This window comes from Brachycentrus maculatus, unplaced genomic scaffold (genome assembly GCF_059751285.1).
Source record: "Brachycentrus maculatus isolate JH-2025_06_01 unplaced genomic scaffold, ASM5975128v1 h1tg000693l, whole genome shotgun sequence".
NCBI classification, from domain to species: domain Eukaryota; kingdom Metazoa; phylum Arthropoda; class Insecta; order Trichoptera; family Brachycentridae; genus Brachycentrus; species Brachycentrus maculatus.
The window spans coordinates 536320-557508 of NW_028281425.1; the positions used below are offsets into that span (position 1 = coordinate 536320).

Here is a 21189-nt window from a genome sequence, read left to right on the forward strand (position 1 = left end):
ATTCAGCCAAATTGCGAGATATATTTTTTCCAAATCTGCCTTTTTATGTACTGAACTCAAAACTGCCATTTGTGACGTTAGTGACTTTTCTCCGTACGGGAACGACATCTCGGGCGCTGCTGGTAACAACGGCCCGTTTAAAAGACATTGCATTCCTCTTATTTATATTACAATATATTTCTCGCCTTTTGAACATCAGATTTGTGCCATTATGAAATAATGGCGTCAACAAAAATATTTTAAAATCTGGATGTTTTACTAAAATATTTGACTTGCAATACTGGCACTAAACACCTAGTTCTGATTTCTAACAACATTTGGGAACAGTGCACTTCATGAATACAATTCATAGTCACAAACGAAAATCTGTTGCCAACATTGCGAAGTGTTTGACACAGAAAAGTGCGAGAAAACCAACTCTAATCCATGATGTCGCCGACTTGACATGACAATGTGATCTTAATCACCTTCGATGGATTATATATTTTGTTGCCATATTTATGAAATTTGAAAGTAACACTGCCAGAGCAAGTTTTATAAAAAATACTTTTGGTCACACTATACGTACACAGATTTATAAGTTATTCAGTGTAAAATACTGGGGACTAATATTGTCAGTATAAAATATTGAATAGGAGCGATATAAGGCAATTGGAGCAAACGTTAGAGTTACGAAAGCGACGTTCGCTTTGTAAACTTAAAAACATGATTATTTCAGAGTTGAACACAAGCGGCTCGGTAATACACCGCTAGAGGGTGACATCCTACAAATTGAGACACATCACCGGGTGACCAAACATAAGTGATTTAATGGAAATAAATACATGATAAAATATATATTAAGTAATGACAAAATGTTATTGCAATATATACAGTGGTTCCTCAGATCAATGGATAATTTCAGTAGTAATCTGAGTAAGAGTCCGACATTGTTGTTAGTTTATAATACTTCAAATAATACAACAGTAAAAGTCAATTATTTAAAATAAGTACAAACAACCCAACATTCCATCGAAGATGAATGAATAAAACTGATTGAACTTTCATTAAATTCACGAAATAGGATTTATTGAAAGTTAGAAATAATTTCTACAATAATGCAATTTTTGCAATGATAAGCTGCTTTATACGCTAAAAAAAACTGACAGATGTTTAAAAATTATTTTGTAAGTTGTAAAATTTGTGTCTCCCTCCGTAGTGTAATGGTCAGTACGCTCAACTACCATACTGGAGGTCCCGGGTTCGATTCCCAGGGGGCGTCAAATAAATATTTTAGTGATTTTTTCACTCTAATATTTATTCAATATCACCCTGGACTGGTACTCGAAGCAGAGGGCTGATCACCTTTCCTTCATGTGTTAACGATCAAGATAAGACTGCGTTTATTGACGCAGTGCCCTATGCACCATCGGGTGCGGATGAGGGTTTGAAGAATATTTTTTTATATCAATTTGGAGTAAAATGAGAATTCAATGCTCATTAAACATAAAAAACCTAACTTGTAAATTTTAATAAAAACTCCCCCTCAAGGATTCTTGCGTGTTGAAGAGAAATCATGACGTTATAAAATTACCTAATAAACTCCCCTCACACGTAATATCCTTTTTGTTTTAACCCTATGTAAAGTGAATATAATACACTCCTGTCGTTTCTCTGACCTAAAGATAAAATGCAATGTTCCCCGACCAGAGAAATAATGAGACGATATTGAAAAACCCTATTCTTAAAGTATTATGCGGTTATTCCGGCAACAGCGCTACTCGGTTATTCAGATATGTCATTAGGGAGTTTTAATGCCCCAAATTGCGAGTTATCTAGAATATATACAAGTCGCTACGTGAATAGTGCAATGTGATGTAGGCGCTTTACTGCACAAATTGTAGGTTGATTTGGAATATCCCAAATGGCAGCACTAACAGCATTAGTTGTAAAGAAGGTACATATAAAGGCAGCTAATATAAAATATCAAATTGCAATATATTGTCTTGCGTTACAATTTAATACATCACTTTTTAAATCATCACTTGGAGCATTTAATACAACGAACTTAACACATCCTATTTTAGAAGGCAGTAGACCATACTTTAGATTTTGATACAAGTATGCCTGTTAATTTCATTATTTAAACAGTAAAATTCGGAGATTGCTACATATATAACTCGCATTCTTTGATTTCCACCTCTTGTAAACCCCTGTTTACAGCGCATTAGCAGTATCGAATGTCAAATGACGACATTGTATCGATAAAAAGCTAGTTTAGAGTATCTCAAAATATATCGGGTAAAGTCACAAACACCTTTAACAATAACTCCCTTAGTTGAGGTGGAAGCGTCATTTGACACCGCATAATGCGGGAAACAAAATACCAAATGTTTGGCTCGGAGCTGTCGATATAATGTCCGCAGTGTTGCCGGAAGTGGCCGCGTGAAGCGGGGGGTGCACCGGGAGAGGGTCAGCCGCTCAGGTAGGTCCAGTGCGCGGCAAGCTGCTCCTATAGCAGCGCGCGGATCTCTTTGTGCACGTGGCACAGGAAGTCCACGTAGGAGGAGGCTCCGTCCTGGCCCTGGTCCTCCACCAGGAAGTGGCGGAACACGGGCTCGAGGCGGTCGCGCTGGCGCAGCAGGGTGAGGCGCATGTGGCGGCGCCGGCGCGCGCGGCGCTCGTCCAGCAGGTCCTGCAGCGCGGGGGCCGGCAGCGCGCCCTCCAGCTCCGCCGGGGACCCGATGCCGAGCAGCGCGCGCAGCAGCTCGCCCGGCGCCTGCAGCCCCACCCACACCAGCATGTGCACGCCGTTCTCTGCGGAGAGACATTCCCGTTATTGGCTGCAGGGTGCGGCGGTACCTCCCACTCCTCACCCAGCGAGCGCGCACTCACCGAGCAGGTAGACCGAGTCGTCGCGCATCTTCTCGGCGGAGCAGCGCAGCGGCAGGGGCGGGGCGCCGCGCTGCAGGGGGGCCAGGCACTGCAGGGAGGGGTACAGGCCGGCGAGGCAGCTGCCCGCGTCCGAGCTCAGCGCCGCCTGCATGGCCCAGCTGCGGTCGTCGCACGACATGTCCGCTCCTAAAATGCCAACCGTAAATACATTACCTCTAAAGGTGGGGACTGACCGGAGAGTTTCGTCGCAACGTAACATTGGCGGCGAGCATCCGACATCGGTTAAAGGACTCGGAAAGAGCTCGGCTCGCTGTGCTGACTATACAAATGCTCGCATTGTAAGGTGTTACGTTATCGTGAAATGACTCCGGTCAGTCCCCACCATGAACTTATTTATTGAATAAAGTACAAGATCATCCAGACTAAAATTCTATTCAATATTTTGAATATCAAATTAATAAATTTAAAAAAATATTGTTTGTCAATGCATATATATAAAGTGACACGTGACAATGTTTTCAAGTTTTTCATCAAAAATAAGAAATTTTTATAAATCAAGTTGCATTTATCTTTTTTTGTATCATTATTGTTATTTACTCTTAATTTCATTTTAAATTATTCAAGACCAGAAATTTAAAGCAGTTCTTAATTATGGGGAAATGTTGTTAAAATGAATGACATTTTACTGTATTTTTTTTGTTGTTTTAAGATCATGTTTATGGTAATAAAAAAAAAGGGATAAATTTAATCGGTTTGAATGTCCATAAAATGTAGATGATAGGGCAAAGCACACACGGCATAAATAACTTGGAACAGAATCAGTAGTAAAAATTAAGAATTTTGAAAAAGAATATAAGCGTTAAACAAAACCGTGGAATGACTGGAATATAATGTGGCGGTTCAAGAGCTCACCTCCGCTGAGAGCGTCACTCCGGATGAGGCAGTTGGCGTAGAGCGGCAGCAGCTTCATGCTCTCCGGCAGCACCAGCTGGCCCGCGCTGGTGGGGCTGGCGCAGTGCTTCCGGTAGCAGACCAGCGCCTGCGCCGTGCGCGCCACCACGCCCTCCTTGATGGACTTGGGCGCGTGCTCGCTCAGCCGCCACACCGCTGCGGGAGAGAGCGCACTGATTGTAGCCAGACTGAACACACGCGCGGCTGGGAGGCCGCTCGCTACTACCACTAAACAGTACTACCTTGCTTGGTGAGGAATGTGATGATGGTGTCGAGGTCGCAGCAGCGGTACACGTCGGCCATCTGCGCGGCCACGTTGAGCGCCAGGTTCAGGATGCGCAGCCGCCGCTGGCCGCTCACGTGCGTGTACAGCAGCGCCACCTGCGGTGGGGAATAGGGGCATTATCACTTAACACGAGGGCAGATGGGACACTGGATGCGTACTAGAGCCACGTACCTGAATGTATACGCCGTCTTCTCCTGTCAATTTGTCGTCGTGTTTTATTTCTATTCCGATGGCCTTGTCACTATCTGCAATGAAGAAAGATTACAGTCTTTCTCTTTTTCCTTTCAAACTAAGACAAGATTTTATTTTCTTGACTTCGAGCATTATAATTTCTTTATTTTTCCATTCCGAATGCAGAATTTAAAGCTTAAGTTTACTATAAAATTGATTGTAACATACCGAGTGTGGCAAGCTCCACGTCTGTCGTGTTAGACATGAAGAAGTGGCCGTAGAAGTCGGTGGCGCGCACGCCGGTGCTGGTGCGCACTCGCATGACAGCGTCGTACGCCGTGGGGCGCGTCAGCACGCGGCGCAGGTCCCACAGGAAGCGCTCCCCGTCCGTGTCCGCCTGGAAGTATGTGTACTTGTACAGGGAGCCGCCCGTGAGCCGAGGCAGCTGCCCCAGCGTCGCCGCGTCGATGTACGCGCTGTTGAACAGGAACAGCTCCACTCCGCAGCCGGCCGCCACGCACTCCTGCGCCACCTCGTTGTACGCCTTTGTCTGCGGACCTGCAATTATTTACTCTCTTTTCAATGCGTCAGGTTCCCATACTCCCCGACGTCCGCGAGACGCTACGGGGCGGGTACTCACTGAGGATGCTCTTCTCCTTGTCGGTTCCGAGCAGCTTGCGGTCGTCCCGGTTCTGGAGGCGACCCGGAGCCGCGGCCGTGGGCAGCGAGCAGTGGAACACCAGCAGCTTGCCGCAGCACTCCGCCGCCTTCAGGGCTTCCAGTCCAGCCTGAAACGCGGCCAACCATTTGTAAATCCCGACCGATATCTACCATTACCTAACGACGAGAGACGGACGCGTACGCACCTGCACGGCGGGCAGGAGGATGGTCTCCGTGTCCTTGGTGTCGTGGAACATGGCGGGCACCTGCGCGGCGAGCGCCTCCAGCAGGTGCGCCGCGCGCGCGGGCTCCACCAGCAGCCCCTGCGACAGCGGCACAAACACTTCCTGCATGTCGCCCACCACCAGCATCTGCGGCTGCGCCAGGCCCTCCTGCAAACAGGGATACGCTGAGCCTCGACAGGCTTACGCGGAGCCGCACCGCACCACACCGCAGTGTGCAGGTACTCACGCTGATGTTGTAGAAGTGCACGGTAGTTCCGTAGGTGATAAGGCCGACGCGTTGGTGCGCCGGCAGGACGGCCAGGGTCTCCCGCAGTCGCCCCACCACCAGCTGCAGCAGGCCGCTGCGCACCGAGTTGTACGACACGTCCACTACGAAGATCAAGGCCGGAGGCGACGGCAATACATTGTTCTGAGGATATTACATCGCTATTAGGAGCCATTCTTCCTATGTACATACCATATATGTATATTACCAACCATCCGTCCTACATGCATGCGGAATCTTCCCATTTCTGGCTTAATCAATGTCAAGTATTTAAAGTATCTCGATCTCACACACTTTATGAACCATTAAAAAAAGAGGTGTGACCGTAGAAAGTCAGATTTTCACCGAGAATTAGGTCCATTTTAAAATTTTAAAGCACAGCTACTGTTACTGTTCCGCCATTTTTTTTTAGGTACTCTACTTTTCGGCACAAATGAAACAACTTGGAAAAAAATAAAATTGAAATGTGAAAGAGCAGAATCAGACCGCAATTTCTAAAATTTAATAAAAAAAATATGTCACCCGACAGTACTCCTTAGTGGCGACCATCTCGTAGCACCCCAGAGCCAGCTCGGGAGTGGCCTGTCCATATTGCTGGCAAGTGTTTATGTACTGGGTGTACTCCATGGGGACTGCAATGATACAAGTTTTTCCGATTGTGTACATTCACTAGTATTGGCGGAGATAAGGAGACAACTGTGTCTGGGAATGTACTGTAATGTAATGTGGAGCCACTGGAACGTGGATTTGAACACGGAGTGTTTACAAAATATCACTGAACAAATTATACCCACATCTGCTGTATTAATACAGATTTTTATTAAAATTTAGTTAGGTTTTTTTTGTTTGACAAGCTATGAATTCTCCTCGATTTACTCCAAATTGACAATTTTTCTTCTTCTTCAAACCCTCATCCGCACCGGATGTTGCATAGGGCACTGCATCATATAAACGCAGTACCAGTCCAGGGTAATATTAAATAAATATTACAGTGAAAAATCACACGGATTTATTTGACTCCCCCCTGGGAATCGAACCTGGGACCTCCACTACGGAGGAGGATTTGGACATAAAGACGGGAACTTCGAGACACTAAGGTATGTGACTGTAACTCAAAGAATATAAAATAAAATGATTTGCTGGTGATATTTTTCAGAAGGACAGTACTATCGATTGGGAAATTGTGCGACGCATTGGCCCAATAGCGTGTTGTGACTGGGGACAGCTGCAAAGAAGAATAGGTATTACCTTCTGTATTGGTTTTGCAGAAAGCGCAGTGAAAGTGTCGGCCGGCGTCGACGAAGCGCATGGCCGGGCACAGGTAGGCCTTGCAGCGCGAGCAGCGCACGGGGCCCAGGCCCGGGCTGCCCGTGGCCTGCGCCACGTCCAGCAGCGGCGGCTCCCGCTCCCCGGGGCCCACCTCCGCCATCGGGGACACCTGCGCACGCGCACACACCGCTTATAACCTCAATTCTTGTTGCCAATTAGCCGGCAGACGGTACAAAAGTTTCGTGTTACCGGTTTATTGGTAACCGCCCGTCACAGTATAGCAAAGTCCAACACGTTTATATTTAAACTTACTTGAGCACCTTTTAATATATGTAAATAAAATTTATTTAATTTAATTTTTTGACTGTCGGTAAGGCAGATCTCGCAATGCCGTCACTAGATGTCGCGCACAGCATTGCCGATTGAGCAAGACGTCAGATGAAAAAACAATATGGAGTTCGGAGAAGAGCACAGTATGGAAGATTCATTTAAATAATATAGTAATACAGTAAAACCTCTATCGTTTTTAAAGGGACCTATTAAAATTAAATATATTTTATTTCCATGTATATCCGTCGCAGGCGCGCGCAGTGCCTGAAGTGAGTTGAGTGAACGGTTAGTCCTAGTAATGTGAGCACTCACCAGCACACAGAAGGGCATGGCCGTCTGCTTGATCATGTCGGAAGTGGCGGGCACGCAGTACATGGAACTTCTGATGAAGCGAGGACCTGCAAGTGTACCGTCACATGTTCAAATTCAAATACTGAATAGGAAAAATCATACTAAATAGTTTTGATCACAGTTCGGTGGTTGTAGTTTTTTTTTAATGAGAATTACTCGATGAATTGATGGCAAGTAAATATAAACTCACTGGCATTCCCCTGGTCCTCCACTCTGAACTCCGTGGCCACCAGCGGGGGGACGAGACCCTTCTCACTCGTCACAAACACTCCTCCGTTGTTGTTTTGGTCATCGATCATCACCTGGATCTGCACAATACACTTACAGTAAGAAAACGACAGAGAAAAATTGTCCAAATGTTAAAAGAAAAGTGTTAAGAATGTGATCACCTAAACTAGATGACAAAATGTCGTAAATCCTGTAAATGCCCGTAAATACCATAAAAAGTAAGCCAAGTAATACGTATTACTGAAACAATAATAAGGGGTTAGTAAAATTACGTGTCACAATAGATTTTACAAAATAAAATAGTAATTTACTAAGTTACTTTTTAAAATACTAATTTACTAACTTTGAATTAAAAGATTATACAACAAAACCAATGATGCTCTCTTCATAATAATTTTATCCAAAAAGTGTTTCTATTCGCAAAAAAAGCTCTAATTAATGAGAGAACTTACAGGACTGGGCATCTGATCAGGATTTAGCCTCTTGGGAGCTTGCTGGTTGTATCCATACTGGTTCTGCTGTCCCGGGTATCCGGCGGGCTGTCCGGGCTGTTGCGGCGGGAATCCGGGTTGTTGCGGCGGGAATCCGGGCTGTTGAGGCGGGAATCCGGGCTGTTGGGGTGGGAATCCGGGCTGTTGTGGCTGAAATCCAGGCTGTTGAGGTGGGAAGCCAGGCTGCTGAGGCGGAAAGCTCGGCTGCTGCGCTTGGAAACCCGGCTGTTGAGGAGGGAACCCGGGTTGTTGGGGTGGGAATCCCGGCTGTTGCTGAGGTGGGAACCCGGGCTGTTGGGGTGGGAATCCTGGCTGTTGCTGAGGTGGGAACCCGGGCTGTTGCGGAGGGAACGAGGGTTGCTGGGGAGGAGGCCCGGGCTGCTGCGTAGGTGGCATTCCAGGCTGTTGCTGCGGCGGGAAAGGTGGTTGTTGAGGCGGGAAGCCAGGTTGTTGAGAGGGAAAGCCGGGTTGTTGCATCGGTTTTGAGTAAGCTTGTCCGGGAAGCGGTGGCATAGCGCCTCCGGGAGGTCCCGGGGGCTTGGGCTGCGCCGGGAAGTCATCGGTCCCCTGACTGAACTGTCCCTGGGGCGGCTGGAATTGCTGCCCACTCGGGGCCGAGGGAATGTTTGGCTTGCTGACAGGCGGGGACTGCATCCTCTGCTGCTGGTTAGAGGCGGACAAGGATATGGGCGGCGCAGCGGGCGGCTGCTGCGAGCCCAGGTTGGACGGCGGTCTCTGCGGTCCCCCCGCGCCGCTAGCGGGGGGCAGCTGCGGCGAGCCTGTGCCGTTCTCTAGCGGCGGGGGCATCTGGCACGTCTGCCGGGGGTGCTGCACGGGGGGAACGGGCCCCGGAGATGGCTGTCCGGGCATCATTTGTACGGGGGCAATTCCAGGAGGTAACTGAGCCGGCGGAAACTGTCCTTGCGAAATCGGCCTGGGGGGCATTTGTACCGGAGGCATCTGTCCAGGGGGCGCTTGTCCCGGAGGCATTTGTCCGGGTGGAAGTTGTCCCGGTTGCATTTGTCTAGAGGGCATCTGTCCAGGTGGCATTTGCCCGGGGGACATCTGCCCCGGTGGCATGTGCCTCGGGGGCATCTGCCCGGGCGGCATCTGCCCCGGGGGCATCTGCCCTGGTGGCATTTGTCTAGGGGGCATCTGTCCAGGAGGCATTTGCCCGAGCGGCATCTGCCCGGGGGGCATCTGGGTCGGAGGCAGTTGCCCGGGCGGCCCGTTGGAGTAAGGCCCGTTCTGGTCGAGGCTCAGGGCCTGCATCTTGTGCGAGAAGTTGGCGTTGATCTGGTTGGCATTGGGCGGCGCGCCGTTGTGCGGCGGAGGAAAGCCGGAGGGGGGAGGCGGGTTGTTGTTGAAGGCCGGCTGTGGACCGGCCATGAACTGTGGATTCATGATGAGGAATTCAGTTCGGTCCTGTCCGCCTATAATAAATAAACATCTATTTGGATCATTGGAATATTGTCGAGTTGGCATATAACGACGAAGTTTAAGGTCACCCAATTTAATTCTTTTAATATTTTCTTACGCACGGTACTAAAAAATAAAATGTTTCAGGAGAGCACTCGGAATAAAAGAACGCCAAAGATGTCTACTCATAATTACTTCTAGGAATTAACCTCAATAGGAATTAAGTGTAACAATAAATAAAAGAAATCCATTCAAATTAAACTTTAACCGGATCCACGCGGCTCGCATAAGCGTATGTGTTTTTACAAGACATGCCCCATACGCGGCTGACATAAGCGTTTGTGTTTTCACTTTGCTCCAAGTTTCGAACCTCAGTTCAACTTGGAGGGATTTTTTCATGGTGTGGAACTTTGGATAAAATAATACGTCAATCCTCGGCCTTGTGACATTTGTTGAAATATCTGACTAATAATTTGTAACATCACAAGGATAAATAAAACAACAGATCCCTGATTTTTCTTGCGGTCGGTAATTAGTCCGCGCCATAATCATGCCCTATATCTGTCTCACTCTCGACGCTACGCATCGCCAGTGGGTAAGAGCGACACACGATGCGTGCTTTGATTTATTTATGTTACGATCTAATTTGTTTATATTACGATATATTTCAAGAATAATGTGACACACGTGTATTATAGAGTACCAAAAAGGCACAACGAATCCCATTGAACGTTTTTGTTTAGGAAAATAAATCGTTTCATAACTAAATACATGATAAAAGTAATCATTTAAAAAACGGCAAAATACAGCCGCGCACGAGCGTCTCTTAGGAACAAAGTTAACGCGTTTAAAAGGTTAACCTCAAAAGCAACCAAACCTGCTGCGAGACAACATGCGGTACCAAATTTAGTAACTAACTAAATGAATTAAATTACAAGTAATGGTGAAGTATTTGTTAGAAGCCATGGATTACTCTCATTATCTGTTTAAGTTGAAGGATTGAATCTAATTTCCGTAACACTGGCTAGATTAGGATATAACAAAAATATTGAATCTGTATTCATTTTAGGGACAATAACTGTTTTAAATAAAATCCCAATAATTGCAGGTTTAACAAAAGAAGTCAGGTGCCAAAGTCCATCTTTAGGTGTTTCAGAACATATGTATTGCATGTTCTTATATACCTAGAGATGTAGGATACACTCAAAACTAATTTGTGCGCAATATAAATTTGTGTTTAAGGTTTTTTTTAACAACTTGTAATCTCAGAAATTTCATCAAATTGTGAAAATTAAAAGAAAAAAAAACATGTCGCAATTTTAATATAAATTACGAAATACCAAATATTTCATAAAAAATTTCAACATTTACAATATTAATTCATTTAAAAATTATACACATATAAAATTTTATAAACTTAATAAGAAATCAAAAAAAAAATAGAATTATTATTCCCTTTGCCTGATATTCTAGTGTTGGTAGTAAAATAAATATTTTTTTAAATCAGTAGATGAGGATGTGATTGCACGTACTACAATACGGTGGTTACAAGTTATTTAAAAATATATGAAACATATATATGTGTTGGTAAAATGTATCGAATGCAGTTGCGAAGAAAGAATATCGTAATATCGTTTCACTGCATTTGAACAAACCAGTTTAGTACCAAGAAAGTGATCGCAGATCCCGTAAAAAGTGACATGTCATAACACGGAACATAGAAACTGAGAGTATACACGTAACACACGTAAATAACGGAAAATTAGCTTTAAACTAAATTATGGATAACTCAAATGACTTGTCAATAAAACAATATGTTATCGGACTGACGAATTGGTCGAGGAATTTAATATATCGCGCATAAACTCGAGCTATAAACTTCAGTTACATTAACGAGATCGGTCTGATGTCGAATCAGTCTAATTTGATTTTTAAATTAATTACGGAAGATAGAAGTCTGATTTTTGCAGGGTATATAGAAATTAATGGTTTTTATAGCTACCTGGAATCTGGAAGGTCTCCGTGGCTCACAAATATATAAAAATAATAAACAAACAGACGAACTGACACGAGAATAACATTCGGGCCACGTATTCCCGCCGGTGTTGCCAGAGTGAAGTGTTCGATGTGGAATTAGACATTTATGGTTGTTGTGACGAAATTCGGAACAATAAAATAGTAAAAGTACTTACCTGGAAATTAACAAGAAGTGTCAGACGCGAGTGTTCTACTAGAAAAAAATTGGTATGGGAATATGACTTTCAAAGATTACATATTACAGTAGAACCTCTCATAACGAGGAATTCGCATAGCGAGCAAAAATCTGAAAAAATTGTTCGCTTAGTGAGCGATGATTCGTATGAGTTACAGAGAAAAGGCAAGTTCCCTTTTCACGACATTCACTTGTGAGCCGAGACTTCCGCGTCGGGACTCGAGGTGGATAGTAACAATATTGAGAGCTTTTGAGAGAACAAAGTCAAGAGCTGACCACTGAAGAGCTTGCGGAGTTGCATTGTGTTTCACAGCAAGAAATGATGTAGGTGAGCTTGTTAATTGAGGAGGAGGACGTAGCAGAGCAACAATCTTCTAGCTCAATGTGAGAAACTGTTGCACCATACTTTTAGAAGCATCACCCTAATATAGACGTGGCTATTCATGCTAGAAATTAATTCAATGATAATGGTGTGACACATTTCCCTCACATATTTAAGCGTTGGGAAAAACAAATAAATGTCTTTAGACAGTTTTCTAGTTAAAAATAATTAATTATTTGTCACGAATTCATAATTCTATTTAAATCTTAATTGTATTCAAAGTTGTTACACTCCTTAACAATTAACAAATAATTTTATTGGAATAAATGTTAATAAAAAATGGTAAAAATTTGAGTATTCTATCTGCATGGAACGCATTATCATATTTTACATTGATATCTATGGGAACAAATGTTTCCCTGAATGAGTAAGATGCTGGAACGAATTATGCTCGTTATAAGAGGTGATTTTGTACTTTTGAATAATTTACAAAGAGTTATTTTTGTAAATAAACTGAATAGAAAATCATAATTTGATAAACAATGCGTATATAGTTGTTTTTCTGATTCACCATTTCAATCTGCTGGTGGAATAACATTTATACCGTGTAATCTTCTTCTTTTTCTTTGTATAGATCCTCAGGATCTGTCTGTACCACCGCCTGTCGCTCTTGGGATGTTGACTGCCAGCTATCTCTCCACCTTTTTGGAGGTCTGCCCGGGGGTCTACGTCCTTCATAGTTTCCTTGAAGGGCGATACGTGGAAGTCTGTCTCCTGACATTCTGTTAACATGCTCATTCCAGTATCGCCTTCCTTGTTGTCCCCACCTCACAATATCTTCCGTCTCACACAAGCTCCGGATATCAGTGTTTCTTACACATTCTCGCAACATGTTTCCGGTTATAGATTGGAGAGTTTATATCTCAGAAATTCAATGTCAAGATTTTTTTCTAGTAGTATCTGCTCCAATTCCATAAGTGGCTATTGGTTGAACACATGTTTTGTATATTTTTATTTTTATTTGTTTGTTCCTCCACACTGAATTTCTGAGGCATCCAGATATCTATCTTTTGTGCTGTGTAATCTATCTATTTTAATCATATACATTTTTGCAAATAAAAAGACTTGCATTATGGCACCTCAAATTACTGTTTTCTCTACAAAGTTATAGAATACATTAAGTACACAAAGTTATAGTTACATTATAGAATAATGCTTTATTATTATTATTATTACTAATTATTTTCTTTTTTTAAATAAAAAAGGTAATATTTGTGTTTTTATTGCTTACAAAAATGCTTCAATTTCATACTATTTCTGTAAGCCCAAGCGGCTCATTATCAAAAATAGGTGTCCAATTGTGGTAGAGTGGGTTCAAACCCAGAAACTCTGACTCAAGAGTCCGTGACCTAACCACGGGACCACAACCCGACACATATAAAAACGATATTATTGGTAATTTGCATGTGGATTTTTTGTTGTATTTATACTTTATAATATTGACAATTCATTTTTATTTTTGTTATTATTTAAAAATTAGAATTGAGTACATATTTTTAATGAAATTATTTTTTAATGTGTCTTGGTATTTCATGCGAACATTTTTTTCTACAATGTTAAATTCACTTTACATATTTATGATTTAAAAAAAAAAACAACTATGGAGTGAATTTTAAAATAATATCAAAACATTTTAAAATTGGATATTTGAATTTTAACAAATTGATTATGTACTTTGATGATTTATTTCGAGGTTGTTCAGAAATTTATTGTATTTTAACCAAAATGTTTTAAAATTTTCAAGTTCGTAAGAAAAAAACAGATGAAGGAAGACAAAATAATTTCTTAAAAAATTATATTTCTATCATATATTAACAAATTTAGTAAATATACATTCACGGAAATAAAACAAATTTTCCACAAAATATTTAAACTAAATTACTATTTAATTGGTGTCAGTTTTTTTACATAATTATTCAATACAAAACCAAAGATGAATAATGATTGTGCACGTTAACTTTTTCTATAAAAATACATACAGTCATATTTAAGGCACTTTTATCTTAAAATATTATATGTATTACATAACATTACATACAATATTGTAACATTGGATAGTTACAAATGATGTTTAATATTGTAAAAATTCAAATTCATTAATCTTCAAAATAAAACTACACCTTAAAACTAAAGAGGTTATTTAGAGGCAAGTTGTATGTATATACAATACATAGTTAATATAGTTAGTTCAAATATAAGTTAACTATTGTTTACAAATAGTGATAGAATTAATTTATTATTTTATATTTTAACTGGGCAAATAGCTATTTTCTCCCGGGAGAAAAATCAGATTTAACAAAATCTCACATGTCAAATCTGTCATGATATCCACACTGCGCTGCACAAAAACTACTATTTTAAACACATTTTGTTTAGAACGGTTCAATCAACACCGGGTAAAATGGATTCGATGTAAATTTTGGTCTGCCTTTAAAGTGTCTTCACTTCAAATCCTTATCCGCACCCCAATGGTCCATAGGGCACCGCATCATATTAACGCAGTGTTACCTATCATGGTAACGATCACGTTAACACACGAAGGAAAGGTAATCAGCCCTACGCTTCAGGTACCAGTCCACACACCCAGAGGCGGATAATAGCCGGCCTTTAAAATGCAGGGTTAGCATATTAATTATTTATGTGATGCCAATTTCGTAGTATTTCCGATGACAATTTTATACTAACAGCGAATGCTACGAAAAAATAGATGTGTGCAGTGATCGCTTTAAGGTCTCTACTGGGGTGAAGCAAGACTGTACTAGCCCTATTTCTCTTCATCATCATGTTTGACTTCATCCTAGGAAATTGAGAGTCAAGAATCCGTGGAAAGATCCATGCTCGGTTTAAGCCTGAGTGATAAAGTAAGAAATGATGAAATCAAGAATAGAACCTAAGTATAGAATATCATGTATCGCGTGGCAAGACCAAAGTGACCATGGGCAGAATGTATTGCAAGACAGGACCCCACAAGATGGACCTCAAAATTTTTGAGATGGAGAAAAAACCTTGGGAGAATAAAAGAGTATAAAAGAAAAATAAAAGTCTGACGATATAGTCGCTGTAAGGGGGTAGAAACTGACTGCAAACAGCAACCGACCAAAGGATATGGAAGGATATATGTAAAAGAAGCCTATATTCAGCAGTGGAGAGCAGAAGGCTAGAGAAGAAGATGATGCATTACTAATAGAAACATTGATTGGAGCCATGCAAGAGATAATTGACTCCCTCCAGAGAAACTCCGCTCAGTTAGGCCTAAGAGTGAATGCAAAAAAGACCAATGTCATGTGCAACTCAGCCTGTCAGGACCGAGATCAACATCTCACTTGTGAGGGACGAGTGCTCGTTCGATTCTACACCTTCAGATATCTTGGAACACACACGGTGGAAGATGGTAATATCCAGAAGGAACTGAAATACGACTCGGAATGGTAGGAGCCATATTAAATCAAATGTCTGGGAATCGCTGCTTTACTCGACAAAAACCAAGAGTTGCGTATTTAACCCCTGTATCCTAATAGTGCTGCTGTATGAGTGTGAGTCGTGGCACTTCACCAAAACACAGAGCAAAAAATTTAAAAGTTTTGAAAATAGGTTCCTGAGGCGAATACTGGGTGTAAAGTGGTATGACTTTGTCAAGAATGGGGACGTGAGGAGAAGAACCCAACAGCCCCTCATACTGGAAGTCCTGAAGAGGAGAAGATGGACATGGTTAGGACATGTCCTTAGAATGCCACCTGAGAGTATTTACCCCTCATGTCTCTTCTTCCAACCCCGAGGATTCTAGCTTCCCGGAAGACTGGTGACCATTCACCATTCACCGACTATACCGACTGACCTGGGAGATGACGCATGAGAGAGTGACATAGGGACCGAATATGGTAAAAGAAAAAGACAGAATTTCGTAGTAGAGCAATCTAACAACACCAAGGCACGTGTAATCTTAGAGGAAATCTTAATGGGAATAAAATGAATAGCACACATGCCAGAGATGTGGTGAAGATTAGTTTGTTTTGAAACAAAGTGCACCAAGGTTAACTAAAAATGGCACTGGTTGAAGTAACACTAAATATACGCACAAGCGTAATGATTACAGCAAGACACGTGGCACGCAGCTTACAGCAAGATACATGTAAAATGGGCCAGTGAAGCTTGCACCGTGAGGTCTGTAGCAAGTCACATGCCAATTCTCTTGCAGTAAGACACAGGGAAGCAGATGGTAGGTGCCTTGTAATAAGACATAGCGAGATAGATGGCGAGTGCCTTGCAGCGAGGTCCGCGGCAGACGATTACAGCAAGACACACGGCATAGCGCAGCAGAGCGGGAGACAGACGGGTACGACGGCGGCTCCTGATGAGGACTTGGACTTGCTGCTGGACTCTGCCTCGTACTTGTACGAACCCTTGGCCTTCCTGTATCCACCCTGAGTACAAACAAGCGCGGATTAAATATTTCACTTCAATGGGGATAGAAATAACCTGACTGACTATTAATTGTCTTTGTGGTTATTTTTAATATATTACTTCCTGTAATAATAACAGTGTAAGAGTACAGATATATTTAGAAAAAAAAGATTATCCAAAATGGTAATCCATCTTTTTGCACAAACTTAACTTTGTACCTTTAGATCTATTTTTAACTAAAGAATAGATTACTTTTTTTAAATAATTTGTTATGATTACCAAGTATTCATATTAAATATCCTAATGAGAAAGAAAAAATCTCTAAATTATCATTTGATTGCGTAGGTTTTTTTGTATGCAAATTGGGGAAAGTATTTATTCGACCTGACAATAGATCACTGATGGTTGACTGATTCCCAGGATGGGAGTGTCCTGTGTTACTTACTCCAGCTTGTTGATAGGCGGCCGCTTCGTCCTTGCGAGTGAAGTTCTCATGCCCCGGAGGGTAGTACACGGCGGGTCCCGCTATGTTCTTACTGAGGGTCATTGCTTTCTGTAATTATCACAATTCAATTATTAGAATGTTGGACAGCGATATGGGTTCACGCCACGTTCCAAGAAGAAATAAGACAGTAAATAAGGTTGTCTGCCCAAAAAATAAACTGGATTAAAGACGTTAAACTGAAGAGCCTCGCAAAGGTTGCTGTCTTACGGAGGATTAAAAACGGATGCTGAATTTTTTGGGCCAGAAGTGCACAGGATGGACAATACAACTATTAGGCACTCGAGGCTAGTATTAATGGCTAGTTAGAGTAACTCAGTTACCTGATCTTGAGCCTTGTTGGCCTGATTGTGCACGGAGACCTTCTCCACGCCGAGTCCGTTGATAGCACCGCCGGGACCTCGCGCCGGGTTGGGCCGGCGACGCATCTCATTTCCAGGAGGGTAGTTCTGCAAACGCCACAATCATTTCATTTATTAGAAATGTGCTATTCCAAATCTGAAGTTATTTTTTATGTATGATACTGTTTGATACTAATGAGCACTTTTTGCCATGGTTTTGAACCGCATGGGAGCTTCCAAAACTTATGTACACAAACACACTGCACTTACAAAACTGAAACCGAAAATTTCCCTAATGAATTTTAGTGACCACTCATTAAGTTAAAATGAATTTACAACTAACGCCTTGAACTATCAATTTCCAATGATTATTTTTGAAGAGAATTTAGTAAAAATACAAGAAATGTTTATTTTTATGATATAATCGATTGACAATTAAAAAATTATGTTGTATTTTTCCTAGTGACCGATAAGAAAAACCATTAGATAAGCAACCTCATGTCCCGGGAAGTCTGCAAGCAGGTCGTCCAGCTTCTTGGGCGGCTCCTGGGTGCGGGGCGCGGGGCTCTCGGGACGAGGGAAGGGCGACGGGGAGGGGGCGACACCGCGCCCCTCCAGCGGGAAGGGAGGCGGTCCGCCGTGCGGAGCTCCCGGGGGACCGCCCGTACTGCTAGTGTTATACGTGTAATTGCTCGTTGTATACTTGTACACAGTCGGTCCCTGTAATGAAGAATTTTTTTTATTCGTCTATCAAAACATTCGATACTATCCCTACCCTTACGCTTCTTTTTTCTATTTCTAATACCATATAAACCCCTGATACCCAACTGTTGCTATATTCATATTGTTATTAAAAAGTCATTACATGAATAATATTTCATAAAATTGTCTGTGTGCTATTATCCCCTTGCATCTCACAAGCGCACATCAGTTGATTGTCAAGGGCAAGCCGGAAGGAAGACACGGTATTGACAGATGGCAACTGTCCCACCTTCAGAACAAATGTATGCGACTGGACGAGATTGAAGAAATTAAGATGATCCAATCTGGATAGCCCACATAAACAGGGTGATACAGCCCCTTCCTACAGATAACTAGTCAAATTATAAATTCTTAGTTAATTATAACTCACCCCCGGTCCCTGATTGGGTTGTCGCGGGATATGATCCACGGGTACTGCGTACGGCGGGCTCGCCGGAGCGGGGTATGGCGAGCGATTATCCGGGTAGCGATTGTCCACAGTGTTGGTAGTATAGCGCTCTGTACGCACGATGTTAGTGTCACGCGCGGGGCACACGTGTGGCGCGGCGCACTGCGGGCAAGACGCGGCGGGCTGGCCGGTCAGCTTGAGCGCGCAGTTCGGGCAGGTGGGCGAGCCCGGCGCGGCGTGGGAAGTGTGCGAGGTGTGCGTGCACAGCGTGGTGGTATTGTGCGGACACACATGCGGGGGAGCGCCTACGGTGGTAGTGGTCTCGCGATAGTGAGTGCTCTGCGGAGGTAAGGGAGACGGCTGCCGAATAGTTTGGCTGCAATGTGTAAGTGTAAACAGTAAGTTAATACAATGAACTGTCTAGATCAGGCCTGGCCAACCCAAATTGCACCTCGGGCCGCATCAATAACCTAAAATTTTCCCAAGGGCCCATATATAAATATTAGAAAAAAATTGTAACAACGAATTTCATAATTAATGATTTTTGTAAGTTTTAAAAATAATTTTAATGCCGAGGTATTCAGAGAGTACAATCAGGGTAATTGTGAAAAAAAAACATAACTATGACCAGATGTAAGAAGAAAACACATTGCACCAACAAAAAATGTATTGGTATTAAACATTTTTAACAATCAAAACTATTACTTATTTTTCCAAATGTATTTATTACTCAAAGTTGCACACCTTAACTGATTTTCGAGATGTTTTTGAGATTGCCTTAAATTGGCGATGCTGAAGAGTGTGTGAACGGATATTATTCACTGTTTTTATGCAACAGCATGCGTGACTTGTTCAAAGATAATACTTGAGCGTATAAATATTGTTGATGTTTCAAAAAGTGTATCACATATAAGTATATCACTGGTTTAAAAATATATTTGTCGTACATAACCGCGGGCCGTGAGTTGGCCACCTTTGATCTAGATGTAATTGAGCAGAGGTAACCCGCTAATATCAAGTGCTTTTACACAACAATATTTATATCACCTGTATAAGATTGGTTACCGCACCTTGACCCTTTCGTGGGCGGTGGGAAGATGTATTCCCAGATAAGGAAATGGCACAAAAAAGCCATTGGGAAGCGGTGTTTTAACTTAAATTATACTAATGTCAACTGCTGACATATTCTGAACGGTCAGTTTTCGACAGTACATCGCTCGGAGTGGACATAGTCGAAATTTTTTGTGTCAGATTGTCGAAAATACAAAGTTTTTTCCAAAAACATTGTTTTATTTAGCGTTCAGTGCTTTCTAATCTATATACTATTATATATCTACCACGGTATGTATTAATGTTTACATTGATCGATAAATATCTAAAAACACGCATGTCGTTCAATTATAATCAAGTGTCAAAGTGGTGGGATATACATATCCCACGGAACTAAATGTGACCAAAATTATTAGTGTATATTCTTTTGGAATTATGTTTTTTTTTTTAAGTCATGTTACTGTTTACTTTCATTGTTATATTTAGATGGCTAAAACATTTTGGATATTGGAATATTCAGATGCTGAATGCGACGAAAACACTCGCGAAGAATTGTATGAACTGGACAATACCAATACTGATTTTTGTCCCGTTCCTTAAATGGAAAACCATGCAAATGAATCAGAAGATTTAATTGAGATATCGTCACCAGATATTACAGAATTCGACACACCACCAGTTCAATGGACATTGAACTTGAAGATTTTCAAAATCTTTTAAATTTTTTAAAACCATTTTATTTTAATTGAATCAAAGTTTGACCTGTAAGAGGTTCCCAAAAACTTGGCCGGTACTGACCGTCGGGTGAAAGATGAATTTTCTTATCTGCACAACTGGTGCATACGTCATTGCATCGAGTTGATGCAGGATAAAGTGGGATGGAGCAATATTACAGCTAAAAATGGTGCTTCCAGCATAATTTAGATAATCATGTACTAAATGTTTTTTTTTACTCAATAATATTATACATGAAGTATACAATTCTGACTTTCCAACATGCCTTCTAAATATAGTAATTTTCAAAAATATTGGTTGAGACATCTGTAGTAAAATGTTAATTTTTTAAAGGCAGAATGGAAAGTTATAAATCATATTGGAGCAGTTGCGACAGAAGTGTTACGTGTTAATTAGCAGCGATACCAACCCGACAGCGGAGGAGGATGTGTTGAAGTGCGTGTTGACGTACGTGCGCTGCTCGTGGTCGTGCTGCGTGGAGAGCGTGGTGGCCGAGCTGCCCGCGAGAGAGGGCCCTGCGCCCGGGATGGGCACGCTGGCTGGGTCTTGGTCCGCCGGAACCTCGTACGTGTAAGTCTTCACCGTCGTGGTCACCTTGTTCATTGGCACACCGGGCTGGGGAAAACAGATAATTTATGATAAAAAAATTTCAAAAATATCAAATAATTAATAAATAATAATAATAAAACCCTTATCCGCACCCCGATGGTGCATAGGGCACTGCGTCATATAAACGCAGTGTTATCTTGATCGTTTACACATGAAGGAAAGGTGATCAGCCCTCCGCTTCAGGTACCAGTCCAGGGTAATATTGAATAAATATTACAGTGAAAAAATCACTTATATTTATTTTACCCCCCTTGGGAATCGAACCCG

General features: G+C 42.2%; 2 protein-coding genes across 3 annotated transcripts in view; both read right to left on the bottom strand.

The window, feature by feature from the left end:
- Positions 1-789: 789 nt before the first annotated feature.
- On the bottom strand, positions 790-11662 carry LOC148300559 (protein transport protein Sec24C-like). Its single transcript, XM_088274610.1, has 15 exons — positions 11543-11662; positions 8083-9554; positions 7593-7710; positions 7364-7449; positions 6701-6890; positions 5975-6084; positions 5414-5596; positions 5149-5334; positions 4923-5070; positions 4511-4840; positions 4283-4356; positions 4068-4206; positions 3787-3981; positions 2875-3060; positions 790-2796 (listed from the first exon to the last, which is right to left on the bottom strand). Exons 2-15 carry the CDS (start codon positions 9523-9525, stop codon positions 2492-2494), a joined length of 3693 nt encoding a protein of 1230 aa, XP_088130736.1. The 5' UTR covers positions 9526-9554; positions 11543-11662; the 3' UTR covers positions 790-2491.
- Positions 11663-14537: 2875 nt separating this feature from the next.
- The window catches only part of LOC148300560 (uncharacterized), a 36613-nt gene continuing 29961 nt past the window's right edge, over positions 14538-21189 (bottom strand). Inside the window, exons 9-14 of one of the 2 annotated variants that reach the window (XM_088274612.1) lie at positions 20723-20928; positions 18511-18904; positions 17874-18098; positions 17361-17486; positions 16981-17088; positions 14538-16555 (exon numbers count right to left, since the gene is read on the bottom strand). In XM_088274612.1, coding sequence (XP_088130738.1) covers positions 16421-16555; positions 16981-17088; positions 17361-17486; positions 17874-18098; positions 18511-18904; positions 20723-20928 — 1194 coding nt within the window. In that variant the 3' untranslated portion in view covers positions 14538-16420. The remainder of the gene's footprint in view (positions 16556-16980; positions 17089-17360; positions 17487-17873; positions 18099-18510; positions 18905-20722; positions 20929-21189) is intronic. The other variant, XM_088274613.1, reaches the window with a different exon arrangement.

Coding starts and splice junctions, on each gene's coding strand:
- LOC148300559 (XM_088274610.1), bottom strand. CDS start 9,525: ATGAATCCACAGTTCATGGCCGGTCCACAGCCGGCCTTCAACAACAAC. Junction 6,085..6,700: donor CTGCAAAACCAATACAGAAG/GTAATACCTATT, acceptor GTATCATTGCAG/TCCCCATGGAGTACACCCAG. Junction 3,061..3,786: donor GAGTGACGCTCTCAGCGGAG/GTGAGCTCTTGA, acceptor TTGGCATTTTAG/GAGCGGACATGTCGTGCGAC.